This window comes from Oncorhynchus clarkii, chromosome 10 (genome assembly GCF_045791955.1).
Source record: "Oncorhynchus clarkii lewisi isolate Uvic-CL-2024 chromosome 10, UVic_Ocla_1.0, whole genome shotgun sequence".
Lineage (NCBI taxonomy): Eukaryota > Metazoa > Chordata > Actinopteri > Salmoniformes > Salmonidae > Oncorhynchus > Oncorhynchus clarkii.
The window spans coordinates 4911537-4935594 of NC_092156.1; the positions used below are offsets into that span (position 1 = coordinate 4911537).

General features: G+C 47.8%; 1 protein-coding gene across 1 annotated transcript in view; it reads left to right on the forward strand.

Annotated features, from left to right (window-relative positions):
* The first annotated feature begins 1170 nt into the window (after positions 1–1170).
* LOC139417928 (telomerase-binding protein EST1A-like) overlaps positions 1171–24058 on the forward strand; it is a 44555-nt gene continuing 21667 nt past the window's right edge. The window contains exons 1-12 of the mRNA XM_071166920.1: positions 1171–1273; positions 3515–6038; positions 6629–6821; positions 12708–12818; positions 14283–14389; positions 14572–14650; positions 15551–15661; positions 15924–16139; positions 19777–19838; positions 20100–20245; positions 20595–20708; positions 23822–23981. Of these exons, the coding sequence (XP_071023021.1) occupies positions 1180–1273; positions 3515–6038; positions 6629–6821; positions 12708–12818; positions 14283–14389; positions 14572–14650; positions 15551–15661; positions 15924–16139; positions 19777–19838; positions 20100–20245; positions 20595–20708; positions 23822–23981 (3917 nt within the window). The 5' untranslated portion in view covers positions 1171–1179. The remainder of the gene's footprint in view (positions 1274–3514; positions 6039–6628; positions 6822–12707; positions 12819–14282; positions 14390–14571; positions 14651–15550; positions 15662–15923; positions 16140–19776; positions 19839–20099; positions 20246–20594; positions 20709–23821; positions 23982–24058) is intronic.

The following is a 24058-nucleotide window of genomic DNA, read 5'->3' on the forward strand; positions in this document are numbered from 1 at the left end:
CTGATTTTTGTCCTCTGGCGTCCTTGGGTAGACAGAGGGAATCTGGAAGGACATCAAGGAATCTTTGAGTTGTCTGTGAATTTATAGCACGACTTTTGATGTTCCTTGGTTGGGGTCTGAGCAGATTATTTGTTGCAATTGCAGCGCAATTGCAGCGTATGACTGTGACAGTGAGTGGGTCCAGAGACATGTTGGACAAAACCCACTGAGTCGATGATGGCTCCGAAAGCCTTTTGGAGTGGGTCTGTGGACTTTTCCATGTGAATATTAAAGTCACCAAAGATTAGAATATTATCCGCTATGACTACAAGGTCCGATAGGAATTCAGGGAACTCAGTGAGGAACGCTGTATACGGCCCAGGAGGCCTGTAAACAGTAGCTATACAAAGTGATTGAGTAGGCTGCATAGATTTCATGACTAGAAGCTCAAAAGCTTCTAAGCTTTTTTTTGTAAATTGAAATTTGCTATCGTAAATGTTAGCAACACCTCCGCCTTTGCGGGATGCACGGGGGATATGGTCACTAGTGTAGCCAGGAGGTGAGGCCTCATTTAACACAGTAAATTCATCAGGCTTAAGCCATGTTTCAGTCAGGCCAATCACATCAAGATTATGATCAGCGATTAGTTCATTGACTATAATTGCCTTTGAAGTAAGGGATCTAACATTAAGTAGCCCTATTTTGAGATGTGAGGTATCATGATCTCTTTCAATAATTCGACAGTTACCATTATAAAACTAAAATTTTCCAAAATCGTTTAAAAAGGATTTCAAGTCAGATCACTTTGGGCAATGGCCTGATTTGTTTAGTAGGCTAGTACAAATGGTAGTTTATTTTTTTGTATGCCTTGTTTCGGCATCTTAACTAAAACATTTTTAATTAATATTTATCCAAATTCACTTCGTAAAAAAACAACAACAACAACAAAAACGCAATGTGACAGTTCCAGCTTGACTACTGACACTGTAGGCGACACAGAATATTACACAGGTGTGTTTTTTGGTTTCTCAACGTGCTATTCTTGTGTGTGTAATGTGTGTGTGTATAATGTGTGTGTGTGTGTATAATGTGTGTGTGTGTGTATAATGTGTGTGTGTGTGTATAATGTGTGTGTATAATGTGTGTGTGTATAATGTGTGTGTGTATAATGTGTGTGCGTGTGTGAACACAGAAACGAAGATGGCGGACGAACTAGACCGAGTTCGGATTTCAGCTGCGGAGCTGCGAGCTGAAGCGTCGACTTTGACCAACCATCACGACGATTGTCACAGAGGTGAGATCGATCACCCGACTGTTATCGTTATAAACCACGAAAGAGAACAACAACAACAACAACAAACGAGGGTGTAACACAACGTATAAACGGAAACGAAGTAGTTAGCCTGCTAGCTAACGTTAGCTATCTGATGTAACGGCAGCTAGAAGCATCATGTGGTATTTTGTTTTCAAAACACCCCTCCTCCTCCTCCTCTTCCTCCGCCCAGGGGACTCACTCACCCCCCCCCCCCCCCCGGACTCTCACACCCGAGGTGTCGGTCGGTTCATGTCCCCGTCAGCCCGTAGACCGAGGTTCCCCACCGGCTGCCGTGGTCGGTTAGTATTATAGCAGCAGAGACGAGCTTCTGGTTTTACCCCCAAATACAACAACACTATGTGGCTGTTCTTTTACAGGCCACAGTTAACGTTGTTGTTATGGAAGAAGCCTGGCGAAAGTGTATAGTTGAACTAGTTAGTTAGCGGACACAATAATTGGGAATAATGTTTTGTTTAGCGTTATTTTATAGAAAAAACAATTAAACGAAGTATATCACTATGGCAACCACACTGGTGTAGCTTTCGCCACACTAACTAACTAGCTACACACACACACACACACACACACATCTATACTCATCTATACACATCTTTCCTAAATTATCATTGATGAGGCCACTCCGGTGGTCATGGAGAATATTTTTTATTCTAGGCCATCACAAAGGTACCTGTTTACATTATTATTTTTTTTTAAAAATCTGACAATCATGATCTTCAGTCTCAGAGTCTGGGCCATGATGAGTTGAACAGGTGTGTTTGAGTAGGGCTGGAACTAAACCCTGCTCACCTACCCAGCAGCTTTTCCAGGGCCTTAAATTGGAGACTCCCCTGTTGGACTGACTGATCTTACCCACTTATGCTGGGCAACACACTACACCACTTATAAAATCGTACTACACGCTCACACTTCCGGGTTTCCTCGTCCCAAATCTTTCATTTTGTCCAGTCTCAACCCCAGGACGTGCTCACGTTACACGATGATTCCCTTAGTTGATCCTGCCTTGCGTTTCTCAGTTGTTGTAGGAAAGAAATGTTGACAGCGAGCTGTGAGCTGCTTTTTAGTGGTGCCAAGTATTATGTGCAGAAATACCAAAAGAGACAGAGGCCCAGAATATGGACTTAATATACAAAATAATAATGATATAATTATCTTTTTGATTTCTATCATGGTAGGATGGCTATGTAATATTGGTGGAGTTTGTTTTGCATGGCCCGGTGATCCAGGTGTGTGGAGATTTGACTTAAGGACCAATGGAATGGTCTCCCATCACCTCGGTCCTCACAGTGTTGTTGTTGTTGCTTTCCTCTTCACTGTTGTTGTTTTGGTCTCGCATGCTGAGTGCTCATTAGCTCTTGGCAACAGTCCTTGCCCAATCGTGCTCATACTACAACATGCACGACCAACATTGCAGACGCGTCAGAAAATGATCGGGACATCTGGACAGGGGTCTGGATAACAAAACAGCCGTCGTCGGTGCGCCCTTGACCCTCTCAAACTACGCCAGTCCCGACGTATTGATCCTAGCCCAAGTTCATAGGATTTTACCCAGATCGTGAACATTTAGTGTTTGACTGGTATTAGCTGTTATTCAGGCCCTGGGGCAGCTGTGTCATTGTTCATTGTCTTTGTTGAAGTACGGGGTACAGGTGCACTACGTTATCAGGCAGACTGTTCTTCCTGCTATCGCTTTTTCTCTTACCTCCTGCTCTCACCTTCTTGCACTTTCTCCTGCTGTGTGTTAGTCAGAGGAGACTGAGAACGAACTAAACTTACTCGACTGAGCAAGAGGGAGTGGAAATGAGGATAGAGGGAGTGGAAATGAGGATAGAGGGAGTGGAAATGAGGACAGAGGGAGTGGAAATGAGGACAGAGGGAGTGGAAATGAGGACAGAGGGAGTGGAAATGAGGACAGAGGGAGTGGAAATGAGGACAGAGGGAGTGGAAATGAGGACAGAGGGAGTGGAAATGAGGACAGAGGGAGTGGAAATGAGGACAGAGGGAGTGGAAATGAGGATAGAGGGAGTGGAAATGGGGATAGAGGGCGAAAGAGAGAAGGAGAAGGGGCTCTGACCTTCAGAACGGATTGTGTGTCTCTGTTGAAAAGTCAGTCATCACAACTAATATCTCCCATTCTCCTCTCCCTCCTCTATTTCTTTCCCAACACTTTCTCTCCCTTTCGTACCCCTCTCTCTGTCACAGAGGAGCGAGGAGAGGAGGGACGTGGCCAACGACAGCAGCGTCACCACGGCAACGACCCATCAAAACGCCCTGACCTGCAGCGCTACACGCCCGGGGCTGGCCACGGCAACCGTCGCCATGACAGCGAGGACGGCGGCGTAGTCATCTCCCCTGGAGACCCGTTAGCCATGACCTCTGACCCTGAGGTGGAACTGGTGATGTCACTGCCACAGGAGGAGGAAGAAGAAGGACACAACATGGCCGCCACCGAGACCGTTTCAACTGAACCTGGATGTATAGATGGAGGGATGGGGAAAGGAGGAGGAGAGAAATGTGGAGGAGGTTTTACTTCAAACCGGGGTGGATGCTCTCGAGCGCCTGCACAACAGAGGACTCGAAGAGGTGACCACCACACCACCAGAGCAGACAACAACAACAACAGTAGTAGCAGTAGTGCAAAGGGACCGTCAGGCTCCGCCAACCGACCACACAACTCCAGACAGAGGGATGAGGTGAGAGGGAAGAACCAGAGGGGTGGAGAACCAGCAGGGCGTTCCCCTGGCTCTCCCAAAACCACCAGGAAGACCCGTAAACCTGACCGAGAGATCTACCAGCCTGGGGGTCGGAGGAGCACCACCACCACCCAGGGGGAAGAGGGAAGAGAGACAGAGAAACCTGCTCCTGGTCCCCCTGATCCTGTCAGAGAGGAAAGCCAAGCCAGGAGGGAACCGGTCGTATGGAGAGAGAAAGAGGAAGATGGCAGAGGGGGTGAAGAGACAGGCAGAAGGCAGGGGAGGAGAGAAACAGGGAAAGCAGCCGTCTCAGACCATGGAGTAGAGAACCTGACTGGGAAGATACAGACACTCTGTGTGACTGCCCCACCTGAGAGAGAAGAGGAGGGGAAGAGAGGAGAGGGTGAGGAAGGAGTAGGCAGGAGGAGGAAGGCAAGCGGTGAGGGCAGGAGGAGCAGAGCTGGAGGTGGAGGCAAGGGACGAGTAGGAGGAGGAAATGAAGGATGCGAGAAGACTGAGGAGGAGAAGAAGAAGAAGAGAGAGAGGGGAAACCGCAGGAACAGAGGAGGGGAGAAAGGGGAGAATCAGGACTCCAGGAGAAGAGGAGGAGAGGGTGAGCGAGGGATGACCGAGAGAGACAGGAGAGCGTCGGAAGAAGATGGAGAGAGGGAAGCGAACCGTCCTGCAGATGCACAGCCAGCAAAGGGAAGAGAAAAACGGAGGGATAGAGATACTGAGAGAGACAACCAGAGAGGGAACAACAGACCCCAACCCCCGGATATAGACAGAGAGAAGAATGGAGAGAAAGACGGGAATGTAGAGATGCAGAGAAACAGAGATAGGAGTGAGAGATGCAGGGCTAACACTAACAACCACCACCACTCGTCATCTTCCTCTAAGCGCAACTCCAAGTCAAACATCAGAAGACCCAGGAATCGCACCTACAGCACCAGTTCTGCCAGTAGTGGCGCCAGCCTGGACGGACTGGGACAAGGAGAGGATCGGAGGGAGGACGGGGCCCGACGAGACCGACTGGGGCACAGGGAAAGAGACGGTGGAGAGGGAGGAGGAGGTCAGCTACCGAACAGGAGGAGAAACACTAGAGACTCCTCAACAGACTCACTGGAGGAGAGGAGGAGAGATGGAGGAGAGGAGTACTTGAGCCCCCCGTGGAGGAGAGGGGAGGAGGAGAGCAGAGGGGGAAGAGGACACAGAGGAGGAGGGAGAGGAGGGCTCCTGAAAGTGTCTCAGAGCGACAGACAGTCAGGTACCTCCCATGCCACTTCAGGCCCCAGCGATGACCCCCAGGGGCGCCTCAGGCAGGGCACTGTGCCTCGTGGTAAGGAGAGGGGCATTCTCATCCTCCCCGCCCACACTGACCTCTCCAATTCGCCGACGGGGCCCGGGCCAAGGCTCCTGTTTGGTGGGATTCGAGGAGGAAAAGAGGCGGGACTAGGGAGAGGAGGAAGGGGCGGAGGAACAAGGCGGCTCTGGGATCCCAACAACCCCGACCAGAAACCCGCTCTCCGGCTCTCCCAGCATGCCTCTCTCCAGCAGCAGCAGCCCATGTACCTGCAGACGGGCGGAGGTTACGGAGCGCTGCACTTCCTGGATACGGACGACGAGGCTGCAGGGAGTCCCCCGGTCCGCCAGGGGGAGCACTTCTACCCCCAGCAGGAGGCCGCAGCCATGGCCCAGGCCTTCTACAAGTACCAGAACTCTGACAACCCTTACCCTTACAATGCCAACCCTAATGCACGTTACCCGTACCCCTACCACACTATGCCTACCACCCCCTACCAGATGCCCTCCTCCAACGGCATTTACCCAGCCCAGTTTTACGGGGAGTATAGGGGCCAGGGGTACCAGACTGGGGCTGGAGCAGGTCTGACACCAGAGGAGGTGGAGCAGCAGGCCAGGGGAGAGCTGGGGAGACAGCTGAGGGCTGCAGACAGCCAGGAGTTACAACTCAGCAACCTCCTATCTAGAGACAGACTCAGTGCTGACGGACTGGACCGCATGGCTCAACTCAGGTAAGATGTTGGGGAGAGGGACAGGGTTGGATATGAAGGGAAGAGAGGGAAAGGGTTGGATGGAGGGACAGTGTAGGATGGAGGGAAGAGGGACAGGGTTGGATGGAGGGACAGGGTAGGATGGAGGGAAGAGGGACAGGGTAGGATGGAGAGAAGAGGGACAGGGTTGGATGGAGGGACAGGGTAGGATGGAGGGAAGAGGGACAGGGTTGGATGGAGGGACAGGGTTGGATGGAGGGACAGGGTAGGATGGAGGGAAGAGGGACAGGGTTGGATGGAGAGAAGAGGGACAGGGTTGGATGGAGGGACAGGGTAGGATGGTGGGAGATGGACAGGGTAGGAGGGAGGGTGGGAGAAGGACAGGGTAGGAGTGAGGGAGGAGACGGACAGGGTGGGAGGGAGGAGAGAGACAGGGTGGGAGGGGGAGAGGGACAGGGTAGGATGGAGGGAGGGAGGAGACGTCAGGGTAGGATGGATTGAGGGTGGGAGCTCCAACTTGGTAATATGTTGGGGGCTGCAACTTGTCTGAAAACTGACTGAGCTCCTTTCTGTCTTGTCTCCTTTTCACCCCCCCCTCCCCCTCCCCCCAGAGCTGACCTGTTGACCCTATATGAGCGGGTGATCCTAACAGACATAGAGTTCAGTGACAGTCAGAACCTGGACCAGGCTCTATGGAAGAACGTGTTCTACCAGGTTATAGAGCACTTCAGACAGCTCCTCAAAGACCCAAGCGGAGACTCAACCCTGCGCATCACCCCCATGCTGCTCACTCTGCTGGACGAGGTAGACACACTGAACACACGTAGCATAAGCACCAGCTATAGAATTTGGCCTTCCAAGGCTATTAACCAAAATAGCCCATTTTAAATTGATTAGAAAAACGATTAAAAAAACACTAGAAATTGTTATAAAAAAATTTATAAAAGTGGATGTAATTGTCCTTAAATGATTAGCCTGCATGTGAACGTTTAGGTGATAGGCTTGGGCCTTATACCGGGGTATTTGGAGAAAAAAAGCCACGTGATGGTTTTTCAATACCGTTGAAAACATTTCTTTGACGTTTTTAAATAAATATCTATATTTGAAGCTACTTAAATACCTGCTGTCAACTTGTGCAATACGTTAGGAGATAAGAAGCTGATTTTTATTCATGTCACACGTATCATTATGAAGCTTCCTGGTTGACCCCAGTCACATGGTGTTTGTTTACATACAACGACCGGAGCCTTGTGAGTCTCTCTATTGTCCAGTATGCTCCGGGTGATCTAGTTACAGCAGGGAATTCGCAATTCAATGTTTGCCAGCTACATGTCTTATAGCTATTAAGTTAACTGTCTAGAATGTGCTAAATGCGCTGCAGTTGTGCTAATTTAGTAGCTAGTTAGCTACCTAGCTAAGTGGTGAGCTCCTTCCAAAATCAAGCATTTGCATGATAACAGCAGAGGATCCCCTCCAGGATCAAAAGCCTTGCTGTCTAATATTTGTTTTGTTTTGTGCAGCTAACTGGGACTAGCAGCTAACTGGGACTAGCAGCTAACTGGGACTAGCAGCTAACTGGGACTAGCAGCTAACTGGGACTAGCAGCTAACTGGGACTAGCAGCTAACTGGGACTAGCATTTTGTTTTGTGCAGCTAACTGGGACTAGCAGCTAACTGGGACTAGCAGCTAACTGGGACTAGCAGCTAACTGGGACTAGCAGCTAACTGGGACTAGCATTTTGTTTTGTGCAGCTAACTGGGACTAGCAGCTAAATGGGACTAGCATTTTGTTTTGTGCAGCTAACTGGGACTAGCATTTTGTTTTGTGCAGCTAACTGGGACTAGCAGCTAAATGGGACTAGCATTTTGTTTTGTGCAGCTAACTGGGACTAGCATTTTGTTTTGTGCAGTTAAATGGGACTAGCATGTTGTTTTGTGCAGCTAACTGGGACTAGCATTTTGTTTTGTGCAGCTAACTTGGACTAGCATTTTGTTTTGTGCAGCTAAATGGGACTAGCATTTTGTTTTGTGCAGCTAACTTGGACTAGCATTTTGTTTTGTGCAGCTAACTGGGACTAGCAACTAACTGGGACTAGCATTTTGTTTTGTGCAGCTAAATGGGACTAGCATTTTGTTTTGTGCAGCTAACTGGGACTAGCATTTTGTTTTGTGCAGCTAACTGGGACTAGCATTTTGTTTTGTGCAGCTAACTGGGACTAGCAACTAACTGGGACTAGCATTTTGTTTTGTGCAGCTAAATGGGACTAGCATTTTGTTTTGTGCAGCTAACTGGGACTAGCATTTTGTTTTGTGCAGCTAACTGGGTCTAGCATTTTGTTTTGGGCTGCTAACTGGGAATAGCAGCTAACTGGGACTAGCAGTTAACTGGGACTAGCATTTTGTTTTGTGCTGCTAACTGGGACTAGCAGCTAACTGGGACTAGCATTTTGTTTTGTGCTGCTAACTGGGACTAGCATTTTGTTTTTGTGCGTGCAGCTATCTAACCTAAACTACTTGTATAGTTTAGGTTAGAGACTGTTGAAATGCTGAAATGCTGAAATGTTTGTTAGCATTTAGTTAGTTTTATTTATGGGATTTGACATGTACTTGTTAGCATTGCTAACCTTTGGGTTACATATTTTTTTTTATTTACATAGTATCCGTGGGGTTTGAAAACAGCGCCCCCTTGTGTTCAGTGCCGTTATTACTGAATATCCTGGTATGGCAGAAGGTCGATATGACAATCTGAATACCGTCCAAGTCTAGTAGGTGATGGACTATGCATATTGGTTACAGCTTGACAAATATAATGTAGTATAATTACATTAACGTCTAAAGGCTAATGTCTAATGTTGGGCGGTAGGTAGCCTAGTGGTTAGAGTGTAGGGGCGGCAGGTAGCCTAGCGGTTAGAGTGTAGGGGGGAGGGGTAGGTAGTCTAGTGGTTAGAGTGTAGGGGCGGTAGGTAGCCTAGTGGTTAGAGTGTAGGGGCGGCAGGTAGCCTAGCGGTTAGAGTGTAGGGGGGAGGGGTAGGTAGTCTAGTGGTTAGAGTGTAGGGGGGAGGGGTAGGTAGTCTAGTGGTTAGAGTGTAGGGGTGGTAGGTAGTCTAGTGGTTAGAGTGTAGGGGTGGCAGGTAGCCTAGCGGTTAGAGTGTAGGGGCGGCAGGTAGCCTAGCGGTTAGAGTGTAGGGGCGGCAGGGTAGCCTAGTGGTTAGAGTGTAGGGGCGGTAGGTAGCCTAGTGGTTAGAGCGTTGGACTAGTAACCGAAGGGTTTGCAAGGTCGAATCCTAGAGGCAGTTAACCCACTGTTCCTCGGCCGTCATTGTAAATATGAATGTGTTCTTAACTGACTCGCCTAGTTAAATAAAAAAAAGGTAAATTAATGAAGGCTCGATTCGGTCGACGTCCTCTAAGCACGGTTCGTTCAGAGAAAGCCCAGTGTCTGTTGTGCACTGCAATCTGAGTGGAGGCATTCAGCATTTTGAAACTATACTAAACAGAAATATAAACGCAACATGCAACCATTTCAAAGATTTTACTGAGTTACAGTTCATAGAAGGAAATCAATCAATTGAAATAAATTCATTAGGCCCTAATCTATGGATTTCACATGACTGGGCGCTGGTGGGCACCGAGAGGGCATAGACCTTTATTACAGACAGAAACATAGGTCCTAATCTATGGATTTCACATGACTGGGCACCGAAAGGGACCTTTATTACAGACAGAAACATAGGTCCTAATCTATGGATTTCACATGACTGGGCACCGAGAGGGACCTTTATTACAGACAGAAACATAGGTCCTAATCTATGGATTTCACATGACTGGGCACCAGAGGTGTTTTTATATTTTGGTTCAATATGTTTTAGCCATAAACGTAATTGTTTCAAACCTGGGCGTTTTGTCATTTTATGAATCATGTCTTACCTCGTTTCAAAGTAGCCAACAAATCTGACCATAGAAAGGTTGACGGAATTATTTTGTAAACACTTCCTCATATTGCCATTAAAACCAGCGTTTATCTCATGTTCTAACAACTTTCTTTCGTTAGCCATTAGCCAAAAGCACAATAGTCCTATTAGCAACCCGTGCTAGTTGTTACATCAATAGTCATATTAGCATCCCGTGCTAGTTGTTGCATCAATAGTCATATTAGCAACCCGTGCTAGTTGTTACATCAATAGTCATATTAGCAACCCGTGCTAGTTGTTACATCAGTAGTCATATTAGCAACCCGTGCTAGTTGTTACATCAATAGTCATATTAGCAACCCGTGCTAGTTGTTACATCAATAGTCATATTAGCAACCCGTGCTAGTTGTTGCATCAGTAGTCATATTAGCAACCCGTGCTAGTTGTTACATCAATAGTAATATTAGCAACCCATGCTAGTTGTTGCATCAGTAGTCATATTAGCAACCCATGCTAGTTGTTGCATCAGTAGTCATATTAGCAACCCGTGCTAGTTGTTGCATCAGTAGTCATATTAGCAACCCGTGCTAGTTGTTACATCAGTAGTCATATTAGCAACCCGTGCTAGTTGTTACATCAGTAGTCATATTAGCACCCATGCTAGTTGTTACATCAGTAGTCATATTAGCAACCCGTGCTAGTTGTTACATCAATAGTCATATTAGCAACCCGTGCTAGTTGTTACATCAATAGTCATATTAGCAACCCGTGCTAGTTGTTGCATCAGTAGTCATATTAGCAACCCGTGCTAGTTGTTACATCAATAGTAATATTAGCAACCCATGCTAGTTGTTGCATCAGTAGTCATATTAGCAACCCATGCTAGTTGTTGCATCAGTAGTCATATTAGCAACCCGTGCTAGTTGTTGCATCAGTAGTCATATTAGCAACCCGTGCTAGTTGTTACATCAGTAGTCATATTAGCAACCCGTGCTAGTTGTTACATCAGTAGTCATATTAGCACCCATGCTAGTTGTTACATCAGTAGTCATATTAGCAACCCGTGCTAGTTGTTACATCAATAGTCATATTAGCACCCATGCTAGTTGTTACATCAGTAGTCATATTAGCAACCCGTGCTAGTTGTTACATCAGTAGTCATATTAGCACCCATGCTAGTTGTTGCATCAGTAGTCATATTAGCAACCCGTGCTAGTTGTTACATCAATAGTCATATTAGCACCCATGCTAGTTGTTGCATCAATAGTCATATTAGCAACCCATGCTAGTTGTTGCCTCAGTAGTCAAATTAGCAACCCGTGCTAGTTGTTGCATCAATAGTCATATTAGCATCCCATGCTAGTTGTTACATCAGTAGTCATATTAGCATCCCATGCTAGTTGTTACATCAGTAGTCATATTAGCATCCCGTGCTAGTTGTTACATCAATAGTCATATTAGCAACCCGTGCTAGTTGTTACATCAGTAGTCATATTAGCATCCCATGCTAGTTGTTACATCAGTAGTCATATTAGCATGCCACAACTGTCCCAGAGTCTGTTTAAAAATATTTATTTATCACACAGAACAACAAGCTGACCGATAGACTAGGTAAACATTTATATTATGGGGGAAAGTAGATTGACATAGGCTGGTGATTTTTGCTGTTTGTAACTTTTCTTGTTGGATGAGGAAAAGTAAATGTGGACAATTATTCAGTGCGCGCCTCGGAATTCAGATTTTTTTTTGTTAGGGGGGAGAGCTGGCTGGTTTACTGCCATACAAGAGCGTGGCCTGGTACTCACACACACACACACACCGCGTACAGTGAAACACGCACCGCGTATACACACACCATGTTCAACTTCATGCAACTATTTTGAAACAGCCTTAGTGTTTCCTCATGGAGCTAATCATTTTGGTGCACTGTGTTTGTTTCCCAGGGGACGGTGTTCTTTGATGCACTGTGTTTGTTTCCCAGGGGACGGTATTCTTTGATGCACTGTGTTTGTTTCCCAGGGGACGGTGTTCTTTGATGCACTGTGTTTGTTTCCCAGGGGACGGTATTCTTTGGTGCACTGTGTTTGTTTCCCAGGGGACGGTATTCTTTGGTGCACTGTGTTTGTTTCCCAGAGGACGGTATTCTTTAATGCACTGTGTTTGTTTCCCAGGGGACGGTATTCTTTGGTGCACTGTGTTTGTTTCCCAGGGGACGGTATTCTTTGATGCACTGTGTTTGTTTCCCAGGGGACGGTGTTCTTTGATGCACTGTGTTTGTTTCCCAGGGGACGGTATTCTTTGATGCACTGTGTTTGTTTCCCAGGGGACGGTATTCTTTGATGCACTGTGTTTGTTTCCCAGGGGACAGTGTTCTTTGATGCACTGTGTTTGTTTCCCAGGGGACGGTATTTTTTGATGCACTGTGTTTGTTTCCCAGGGGACGGTATTCTTTGATGCACTGTGTTTGTTTCCCAGGGGACGGTATTCTTTGATGCACTGTGTTTGTTTCCCAGGGGACGGTGTTCTTTGATGCACTGTGTTTGTTTCCCAGGGGACGGTATTCTTTGATGCACTGTGTTTGTTTCCCAGGGGACGGTATTCTTTGATGCACTGTGTTTGTTTCCCAGGGGACAGTGTTCTTTGATGCACTGTGTTTGTTTCCCAGGGGACAGTGTTCTTTGATGCACTGTGTTTGTTTCCCAGGGGACGGTATTTTTTGATGCACTGTGTTTGTTTCCCAGGGGACGGTATTTTTTGATGCACTGTGTTTGTTTCCCAGGGGACGGTGTTCTTTGATGCACTGCTGCAGAAGCTTCAGACGGTGTTTCAATTTAAACTGGAGGATTACATGGACGGCATGGCCATCAGACCACGTCCACTACGCAAGACGGTAACAACACGACGTCTGTGTGTCTGTGTGTGTGTCTGTGTGTGTGTGTGTGTATACACGTGATGTGTGTGTGTGTGTGTGTGTACAGACTGTGTGTGTGTGTGTGTGTGTGTGTGTTCAGACTGTGTGTCTGTGTGTGTGTGTGTGTCTGTGTGTGTGTCTGTGTGTGTGTGTGTGTGTGTGTCTGTGTGTGTGTCTGTGTGTGTGTCTGTGTGTGTGTCTGTGTGTGTGTGTGTGTGTGTGTGTGTGTGTGTGTGTGTGTGTGTGTGTCTGTGTGTGTGTGTCTGTGTCTGTGTCTGTGTCTGTGTCTGTGTCTGTGTGTGTGTCTGTGTCTGTGTCTGTGTGTGTGTGTGTGTGTGTGTGTGTGTGTGTGTGTGTGTGTGTTCAGACTGTGTGTGTGTGTGTACAGACTGTGTGTGTGTGTGTTCAGACTGTGTGTGTGTGTGTGTGTCTGTGTGTGTGTGTGTGTGTGTGTGTGTGTGTGTGTGTGTGCAATCAATCACACTTAAACAAATGAAATAAAACAATGAAATAGGATGTTCTAAGTCCACAGCTTAAACCACATCAGGAGACTTTTGAGTTCTGGGAAAAAATCCAATCCATTTTCTATTTCTGGGTGTAGTTATCTTTAATTTGAGTTTACTTTAGCACATGTGATGGTAGAGTTTGGAAAATAACCACGATATCATTCTGGCAGGTAAACATAGGCTACTTTGTAGTTAACAACATTTCATTTATGTTTTTTGGGAAAAGCCTTCGTCTACTTAGCGTCGTCATCATCATTGCCTCTTCAGAGAGTTGCAGGAAATACGAAATCACTGATGCATTCTGTTCGTTGTCTTATGATAAACTCGGGAAAATTGTATAAATAGTTTTATACATTTTAGTTTTTTCCCTACAGGCTCGACAACCAGAATATAAATTTCAAAAAGTCCAAATGGACAAGTTAAAAAACGTATAATTATTATTATTTTTTTTTAAATCAATTTGAATGTGTGGATTGTGTCCTCGTTCTCCCCGTTGTAGATTCTCTAGGGTCCCACGTGTATTGAACAGTGTTACAATGTGTGTTGCTCCAGGTGAAGTATGCTCTGATCAGTGTGTGTTGCTCCAGGTGAAGTATGCTTTGATCAGTGTGTGTTGCTCCAGGTGAAGTATGCTCTGATCAGTGTGTGTTGCTCCAGGTGAAGTATGCTCTGATCAGTGTGTGTTGCTCCAGGTGAAGTATGCTCTGATCAGTGTGTGTTGCTCCAGGTGAAGTATGCTCTGATCAGTGTGTGTTGCTCCAGGTGAAGTATGCTCTGATCAGTGTGTGTTGCTCCAGGTGAAGTATGCTCTGATCAGTGTGTGTTGCTCCAGGTGAAGTATGCTCTGATCAGTGTGTGTTGCTCCAGGTGAAGTATGCTCTGATCAGTGTGTGTTGCTCCAGGTGAAGTATGCTCTGATCAGTGTGTGTTGCTCCAGGTGAAGTATGCTCTGATCAGTGCCCAGCGGTGTTTGATCTGTCAGGGGGACATCGCCCGTTACAGAGAGCAAGCCAGCGACTCGGCTAACTACGGCAAGGCCCGCAGGTACCGTACCGTGGCCACCAGGGAAAAGCATCTTATCCGTGTTCCTGTCCGTTGACAAATCGTAAATGGGGGGGGAAACTAGTGTTGTTAAAATGTTGTACATATGAAATAAGACTCCTTTAGGTCTCTCTTGCGAAGGAGACTCAGACACAATGTGCTCCTCTCTTCCTCCTCCCGTGTAGCTGGTACCTGAAGGCCCAGCAGATTGCTCCTAAGAACGGACGACCTTACAACCAGCTGGCCCTGCTGGCTGTTTACACGGTGAGAGTCGTGACAAAGGGAGGGAGGGGGTGAACTGTACTTTTTTTGTGTGGCCAGTATAGCCAAGATTTTAAGAGAAATATCACATTTTTCTCAATCTCTCTCCTTTCCTCCCCTCTTCTCTCCTCCCCCCCTCTCTCTCCTTTCCTCCCCTCTCTCGCTCTCTCTCTCTCCTTTCCTCCCTCTCCTCCGCCCTCCCTCTCCCCCTCTCTCTTTCTTTCTCCCCCTTCTCCCCCCTCCCTCTCTCGCTCTCTCCATCCCCCCTCTCCTCCCCCTCTCTCTCTCTCCTTTCCTCCCCTCTCGCTCTCTCTCCCTCCTTTCCTCCCTCTCCCTCTCTCTCTCTCCTTTCCTCCCTCTCCCCCCCTCTCTCCTTTCCTCCCTCCCCCCTCTCCTCCCCCTCTCTCTCTCCTTTCCTCCCCTCTCTCGCTCTCTCTCTCCTTTCCTCCCCTCTCTCGCTCTCTCTCCTTTCCTCCCTCTCCTCCCCCCTCCCTCTCCCCCCCTCTCCTCCCCCTCTCTCTCCTTTCCTCCCCTCTCTCGCTCTCTCTCTCTCCTTTCCTCCCTCTCATCCCCCCCTCCCTCTCACTCCTTTCCTCCCTCTCCCCCCTCTCTCCTTTCCTCCCTCTCCCCCCCTCTCTCCTTTCCTCCCTCCCCCCTCTCCTCCCCCCCTCTCTCTCCTTTCCTCCCCTCTCTCGCTCTCTCTCTCTCCTTTCCTCCCTCTCCTCCGCCCTCCCTCTCCCCCTCTCTCTCTCCTTTCCTCCCCTCTCTCGCTCTCTCTCCTTTCCTCCCTCTCCTCACCCTCTCTCTCTCCCATCTCTCGCTCTCCCTCTCCCCCCCTCTCTCTCCTTTCCTCCCTCTCCTCTCCCCCTCCCCCTCTCTCCCCCCCACCCCCTCTCTCTCTAGAAGAGGAAGTTGGATGCAGTGTATTACTACATGCGTAGCCTTGCTGCCTCCAACCCCATCCTCACTGCCAAGGAGAGTCTCATGAGTCTGTTTGAAGAGGCCAAACGCAAGGTCAGACACACACACACACCACACACACACACACACACACCACACACACACACACACCACACACATACACACCACACACACACACACCACACACACACCACACACATAAAAGACACACACACCTCAAGTCATAACCCAGCTAATGTATTCATTGACCAAACACAACCTAACACCAGGCCTTTATAACACGTGATGTTGGGATTCTCACCTGCCCCTTTGACCCCTGACCCCTTGACCTTTCACCCCCCCCCCCCCCCCCCAGGCGGACCAGATGGAGCGGAGGAGGAAGCAGGAGTGGGAGGGGGGGTCCAGGGGCCCCGGGGTGCGAGGAGGAGGACGGGGGGAGGAGGGGGCCAGGGTAGAGATCTGGGTCGGCCCTATTGGACAGGCAGGGGTTCCGTCATCACACCGCGGGGCTAGCGAGTCCAGCAGAGACTCTGAACAGGAAGGAGAACTGGGCAACCACAGCCCTAGTGATGTGAGTAGAACACTTTACACTGACACACACACACACACACACACACACAAACACACACCATCCATGCATATACACACACTTCTGGATTATCTGCAGCTTCTCTTCTGGTTCTGTTCCAGTTATTTTATACTGGATGTTGTCTTTACTCTCTGTCTCTCTCTGTGTCTCTCTGTGTCTCTCTGTCTCTCTGTGTTTCTCTGTGTCTCTCTGTGTTTCTCTGTGTCTCTCTGTGTCTCTCTGTGTCTCTCTGTGTCTCTCTGTGTCTCTCTGGGTCTCTCTGTGTCTCTCTGTCTCTTTCTGTGTCTCTCTGTCTCTCTCTGTGTCTCTCTGTGTCTCTCTCTGTGTCTCTCTGTCTCTCTCTGTGTCTCTCTGTGTCTCTCTGTCTCTCTCTGTCTCTCTCTGTGTCTCTCTGTGTCTCTCTCTCTGGGTCTCTCTGTGTCTCTCTGTGTCTCTCTGTGTCTCTCTGTGTCTCTCTGTGTCTCTCTGTGTCTCTCTCTGTGTCTCTCTCTGTCTCTCTGTGTCTCTCTGTGTCTCTCTGGGTCTCTCTGTGTCTCTCTGTCTCTCTGGGTCTCTCTGGGTCTCTCTCTGTGTCTCTCTGTCTCTCTCTGGGTCTCTCTGGGTCTCTCTGGGTCTCTCTCTCTCTCTGGGTCTCTCTGTCTCACTCTGTGTCTCTCTCTCTGTCTCTCTCTGGGTCTCTCTGTGTCTCTCTGTGTCTCTCTGGGTCTCTCTGGGTCTCTCTGGGTCTCTCTGTGTCTCTCTCTGTGTCTCTCTGTGTCTTGCTCTGTGTCTCTCTGTGTCTCTCTGTGTCTCTCTGGGTCTCTCTGGGTCTCTCTGGGTCTCTCTCTGTCTCTCTCTGTCTCTCTCTGTGTCTCTCTCTGGGTCTCTCTGTGTCTCTCTCTGTGTCTCTCTCTGTGACTCTCTCTGTGTCTCTCTGTATCTCTCTATGTGTCTCTCTCTGTGTCTGTCTGTCTCTCTCTCTCAATTCAATTCAAGGGCTTTATTGGCATGGGAAACATGTGTTAACATTGCCAAAGCAAGTGAGGTAGACAACATACAAAGTGAATATATAAAGTGAAATAAACAATAACAATTAACAGTAAACATTACACATACAGAGGTTTCAAAACAATAAAGACAATCCAAATGTCATATTATATATACAGTGTTGTAACAATGTACAAATGGTTAAAGGACACAAGATAAAATAAATAAGCATAAATATGGGTTGTATTTACAATGGTGTGTGTTCTTCACTGGTTGCCCTTTTCTCGTGACAACAGGTCACAAATCTTGCTGCTGTGATGGCACACTGTGGTATTTCACCCAGTAGATATGGGAGTTTTTCAAAATTGGATTTGTTTTCGAATTCTTTGTGGATCTGTGTAATCTGAGGGAAATATGTCTCTCTCTGTCCTCTCTTTCTTTCTTTCTCTCTTTCTCTTTCTCTGTCTCTCTCTCTCTTTCTCTGTCCTCTCTCTCTCTCTCTCTTTCTCTGGCCTCTCGCTGACTCTGTCCCCCTCTCTGACTCTCTCGCTCTCTCTGTCTACCTCTCTCTTTCTCTGACCTCTCTGACTCTCTCTCTCTCTTTCTCTCTCAGTCTGCCTCTCTCTCTCTTTCTCTGTCCTCTCTCTGTGTCTCTGTTTGTTGATTTTACCAGATTCCGGATCATATTTCTCTCTTTCCACACACACACACATACTAGAGATGTTTTACATACTAGAGCTGTTTTACATACTAGAGATGTTTTACATACTAGAGATGTTTTCTCTCCCAGGAAGTGGTGGCTCTGTGACCCACCCTCTGTAGCAGACAGACGGTGCTTCGTGGGCCATGGTGCTCTTGTTATTGCCATCTCCATGGAGATACTACCCCGTAAACACACGCGCACACAGACTCACATCCTCACACACACACACACACACACACACACACACACACACACACACACACACACACATCCTCTCTCACCATGCAGACACACACAGGGTGTTTCTTAAGACAACCCTTATTGATAAATCAATAGTTACTGAGGAATCTCTGTTTGTTTCCTCATGTACTCTTCCTCTGTTTCCCTCCTTCCTTTCTTATTTTCGGATGTAAGTTGGCCTGTTGTCAAATTCTCTCATTCCCTCTCCTTTCTGCTCAGTCCCCTTCACCTAGCTATTGTAACCTGTTATAGCCAGTCCCCTTCACCTAGCTGTTGTAACCTGTTATAGCCAGTCCCCTTCACCTAGCTGTTGTAACCTGTTATAGCCAGTCCCCTTCACCTAGCTGCTGTAACCTGTTATAGCCAGTCCCCTTCACCTAGCTGTTGTAACCTGTTATAGCCAGTCCCCTTCACCTAGCTGTTGTAACCTGTTATAGCCAGTCCATTTCACATAGCTGTTAAAACCAGTCCCCTTCACATAGCTGTTATAACCACTGTTATAACCAGACCCCTTCACCTAGCTGTTATAACCAGTCCCCTTCACCTAGCTGTTATAACCACTGTTATAACCCGTCCCCTTCACCTAGCTGTTATAACCCGTCCCCTTCACCTAGCTGTTATAACCACTGTTATAACCAGTCCCCTTCACCTAGCTGTTATAACCCGCCCCCTTCACCTAGCTGTTATAACCACTGTTATAACCAGTCCCCTTCACCTAGCTGTTATAACCAGTCCCCTTCACCTAGCTGTTATAACCAGTCCCCTTCACCTAGCTGTTATAACCCGTCCCCTTCACCTAGCTGTTATAACCACTGTTATAACCCGTCCCCTTCACCTAGCTGTTATAACCACTGTTATAACCAGTCCCCTTCACCTAGCTGTTATAACCAGTCCCCTTCACCTAGCTGTTATAACCAGTCCCCTTCACCTAGCTGTTATAACCCGTCCCCTTCACCTAGCTGTTATAACCACTGTTATAACCAGTCCCCTTCACCTAGCTGTTATAACCAGTCCCCTTCACCTAGCTGTTATAACCCGTCCCCTTCACCTAGCTGTTATAACCACTGTTATAACCAGTCCCCTTCACCTAGCTGTTATAACCCGTCCCCTTCACCTAGCTGTTATAACCCGTCCCCTTCACCTAGCTGTTATAACCACTGTTATAACCAGTCCCCTTCACCTAGCTGTTATAACCCGTCCCCTTCACCTAGCTGTTATAACCCGTCCCCTTCACCTAGCTGTTATAACCCGTCCCCTTCACCTAGCTGTTATAACCCGTCCCCTTCACCTAGCTGTTATAACCACTGTTATAACCCGTCCCCTTCACCTAGCTGTTATAACCCGTCCCCTTCACCTAGCTGTTATAACCAGTCCCCTTCACCTAGCTGTTATAACCAGTCCCCTTCACCTAGCTGTTATAACCCGTCCCCTTCACCTAGCTGTTATAACCAGTCCCCTTCACCTAGTTGTTATAACCACTGTTATAACCCGTCCCCTTCACCTAGCTGTTATAACCCGTCCCCTTCACCTAGCTGTTATAACCAGTCCCCTTCACCTAGCTCTTATAATAGCACTCATACCAAGGCCAATGATGTCACAGAGAAATAGCATTTAACAATGATAGATGACAGGACAGACATGTCTAATCAATGACAGACTGTCTGACTCATCAGTGCTCTGTTGCTCCTGTCTCTCTGCTTCTGTCTGCAGCTCAATAAGAGGTTTACACTCAGCTTCCTCCACGCTCACGGAAAACTCTTCACTAAAGTGGGGTGAGTACTCTGCCCTGTGTGTGTGTGTGTGTGTGTGTGTGTGTGTGTGTGCGCAAGCTTGTTTTTAAAAATATGTAGACTTCATTTTCATGTAGTCTTGTCGCAGACAGCTTTTCTAACTCGCACAGATTATGAGAGTTAGCTGCTGTTTCGTAAGATAGATTTAGCTTCCAGTCCCTGTGATGCGTGGTTGTCTTTCTGTGACGTCTGTAAGTCCCTCTGGGTAAGGAGTGTCTGCTAAATGAGCATAATGTGTTGCAGCATGGAGTCGTTCCCTTCGGTGGCCAGTCGGGTTCTCCAGGAGTTCACCGTGCTGCTCCAACACAGCCCCTCTCCTCTGGGCAGCACACGCATGTTGCAGATCATCACCATTAACATGTTCACGATACACAACGCTCAGAGCAGAGGTAACATACACACAGAAGTGTGACCTTGTGCCAGCAACACTCAAGCCTGTGACTAAATGTTTCTCTCTCTCTCTCTCTCTCTCTTCTCTCTCTCGCTCTCTTTTTCTCTCTTCTCTCTGCTCTCTTCTCGCTCCTCTCTTCTCTCTCCTCTCTCCCCTTTCTCTTCTTTCTTCTCTCTCCCCTCTCTCTCTCTTCTCTCTCTTCTCTCTCCTCTCTCCTCTCTCTCTCTTCTCTCTCTTCTCTCTCCCCTCTCTCTCTCTCTTTCTCTCTCTTCTCTCTCCCCTCTCTCTCTCCTCTCTCCGCTTTCTCTTCTTTCTCCTCTCCTCCTCCTCTCCTCTCCTCTCTCTAGGAGGAGACAGTGAGGTGAGATCTGTGTTACAGGAACAGACTACAGCTCTGGGTCTGGCCATGTTCTCTCTGCTGGTCCAACGCTGCACAGAGCTGCTGAGAGACACACCCGCAGGTACACACACACACACACACACACACACACACACACACACACACACACGTAAGGGCATACGATAGCGTACAGTTATGGCAATAACTACTGTTCTCTGAAGGAGGGAACAAGGTATAACATACTACGGGGAGTCAACAACAAATCATAGTCACCTGAAATCACGCTGCAACCCCAAAACGGGCCAATGGATATCGAGCTCGCCCTTGGTAGTAACACCGGAAACTGTGGACTCGCTCGCTGCCACGGCAACCCAAGGCTTAAACCCAAGGGAAACCTGCAGTAACCCGGAAACTGTGGACTCGCTCGCTTCCACGGCAACCCAAGGCACACGCAAACAATTTGCCACCCGCGACAGCAGATATGGGATCTGTGGGTTTAGGCCCCATAAACTGTTTATGATCTCTGCATAGTCACTTCACCTACATGTAGAAATTACTTCGACTAACCTGTACCCCCACACATTGACTTGGTACCGGTACCCCCTGTATATAGCCTCATTACTAACCTGTACCCCCACACATTGACTTGGTACCGGTACCCCCTGTATATAGCCTCATTACTAACCTGTACCCCCACACATTGACTTGGTACCGGTACCCCCTGTATATAGCCTCATTACTAACCTGTACCCCCACACATTGACTTGGTACCAGTACCCCCTGTATATAGCCTCATTACTAACCTGTACCCCCACACATTGACTTGGTACCGGTACCCCCTGTATATAGCCTCATTACTAACCTGTACCCCCACACATTGACTTGGTACCGGTACCCCCTGTATATAGCCTCATTACTAACCTGTACCCCCACACATTGACTTGGTACCAGTACCCCCTGTATATAGCCTCATTACTAACCTGTACCCCCACACATTGACTTGGTACCGGTACCCCCTGTATATAGCCTCATTACTAACCTGTACCCCCACACATTGACTTGGTACCGGTACCCCCTGTATATAGCCTCATTACTAACCTGTACCCCCACACATTGACTTGGTACCGGTACCCCCTGTATATAGCCTCATTACTAACCTGTACCCCCCCACATTGACTTGGTACCGGTACCCCCTGTATATAGCCTCATTACTAACCTGTACCCCCACACATTGACTTGGTACCGGTACCCCCTGTATATAGCCTCATTACTAACCTGTACCCCCACACATTGACTTGGTACCGGTACCCCCTGTATATAGCCTCATTACTAACCTGTACCCCCACACATTGACTTGGTACCGGTACCCCTTGTATATAGCCTCATTACTAACCTGTACCCCCACACATTGACTTGGTACCAGTACCCCCTGTATATAGCCTCATTACTAACCTGTACCCCCACACATTGACTTGGTACCGGTACCCCTTGTATATAGCCTCATTACTAACCTGTACCCCCACACATTGACTTGGTACCGGTACCCCCTGTATATAGCCTCATTACTAACCTGTACCCCCACACATTGACTTGGTACCAGTACCCCTTTTACAGCCTCATTATTGTTATTTTATTATTTATTTTAGAATGTTGTTGTTAACTCTATTTTCTTAACTGCGTTGTCGGTTAGTATTTCGCGGTTAAGGTGTAAACGGTTATGTTGGCCGACAAATAATACCATTTGATTTGATATTGGGCCCAAAAGGCGGATAATCTCTAGGAACCAGGGTTGTCTGGCCCAACAGGGGAGCCACCAAAATCAACAGTGGACCCTCTCCACGGTGGCCTGAATCAGATCCATAGAGCAGGGTCTGAGGCCACTGATAGGCCAAAGCATCCGTTCCCAACGGAGCGCTCAGATCCCTTTATTGAGAAGGGCAGACTGCAATGCGGGTTTTCTTGTGATTCTTTACATGTACAGGACCAGTCATAAGTTCGGACACCAACTCATTCCAGGGTGTTTCTTCATTCGGTATAATTTTCTACATTGTAGAGTAATAGTGAAGACATAAACACTATGAAATAACACCTATGGACTCATGTAGTAGACCAAAAATGTTTTAACCAAATCAAAATATATTTGAGATTCTTCAAAGTAGCCACCCTTTGCCTTGATGACAGCTTTGCACACTCTTGGCATTCTCTCAACCAGCTTCAAGAGGTGAGTCACCTGGAATGCATTTCAATTAACAAGGTGTGCCTTGTTAAAAGTTAATTTTGTGGAATTTCTTTCCTTAATATGTTTTAGCCAATCAGTTGTGTTGTGACAAGGTAGGGGTGGTATACAGAAGATAGCCCTATTTGGTAAAAGTTCATGTCCATATTATGGCAAGAACAGCTCAAATAAGCACAGAGAAACAACAGTCCCCCGAGGACTGGGATGTTTTATCGATCCAACACCCCGAGGACTGGGATGTTTTATCGATCCAACACCCCGAGGACTGGGATGTTTTATCGATCCAACACCCCGAGGACTGGGATGTTTTATCGATCCAACACCCTGAGGACTGGGATGTTTTATCGATCCAACACCCCGAGGACTGGGATGTTTTATCGATCCAACACCCCGAGGACTGGGATGTTTTAACGATCCGACACCCCGAGGACTGGGATGTTTTATCGATCCGACACCCCGAGGACTGGGATGTTTTATCGATCCAACACCCCGAGGACTGGGATGTTTTATCGATCCAACACCCCGAGGACTGGGATGTTTTATCGATCCAACACCCTGAGGACTGGGATGTTTTAACGATCCGACACCCTGAGGACTGGGATGTTTTATCGATCCAACACCCCAAGAACTGGGATGTTTTATCGATCCAACACCCCGAGGACTGGGATGTTTTAACGATCCGACACCCCGAGGACTGGGATGTTTTAACGATCCGACACCCCGAGGACTGGGATGTTTTATCGATCCAACACCCTGAGGACCGTGTCTGAACGGTATATTTGGGGGTGGAGAGCCCCGAGCCAAACAATCTTGTTGGCGAAACTGGCTCATCACAAATTTATCCGCCTGTCCCTCTCATGAATCCTGAGAAGAGGCACTGTTTATTCAGAAGCACCGTGCTAGGAGTAGCCCCCTTGTTAGCCTCTTGATCGAAGTAGATCGGCACTCATTTGCTAATTCTTTATTAAGCACTAACTCGCTAACTCTCAATCACTCAGAGCCCATCCCAGCGGAGGAGAGAGAAGAGGGGCAGGAGGGGATGGTGAGAGTTTCTGCCTTTCCATTGGAACTGAGGGAGCTGCTGCCTAGCGTCAAGGTCTGGTCTGATTGGATGCTTGGACACCCCAACCAATGGAATCCTCCACCTTGCCGTATAGAGTAAGTACACACACACACACACGATGAGCTCTTTTTTTCCCTGTTTGTTGACTGGGTGGGTGGAATTGGCACTCAAT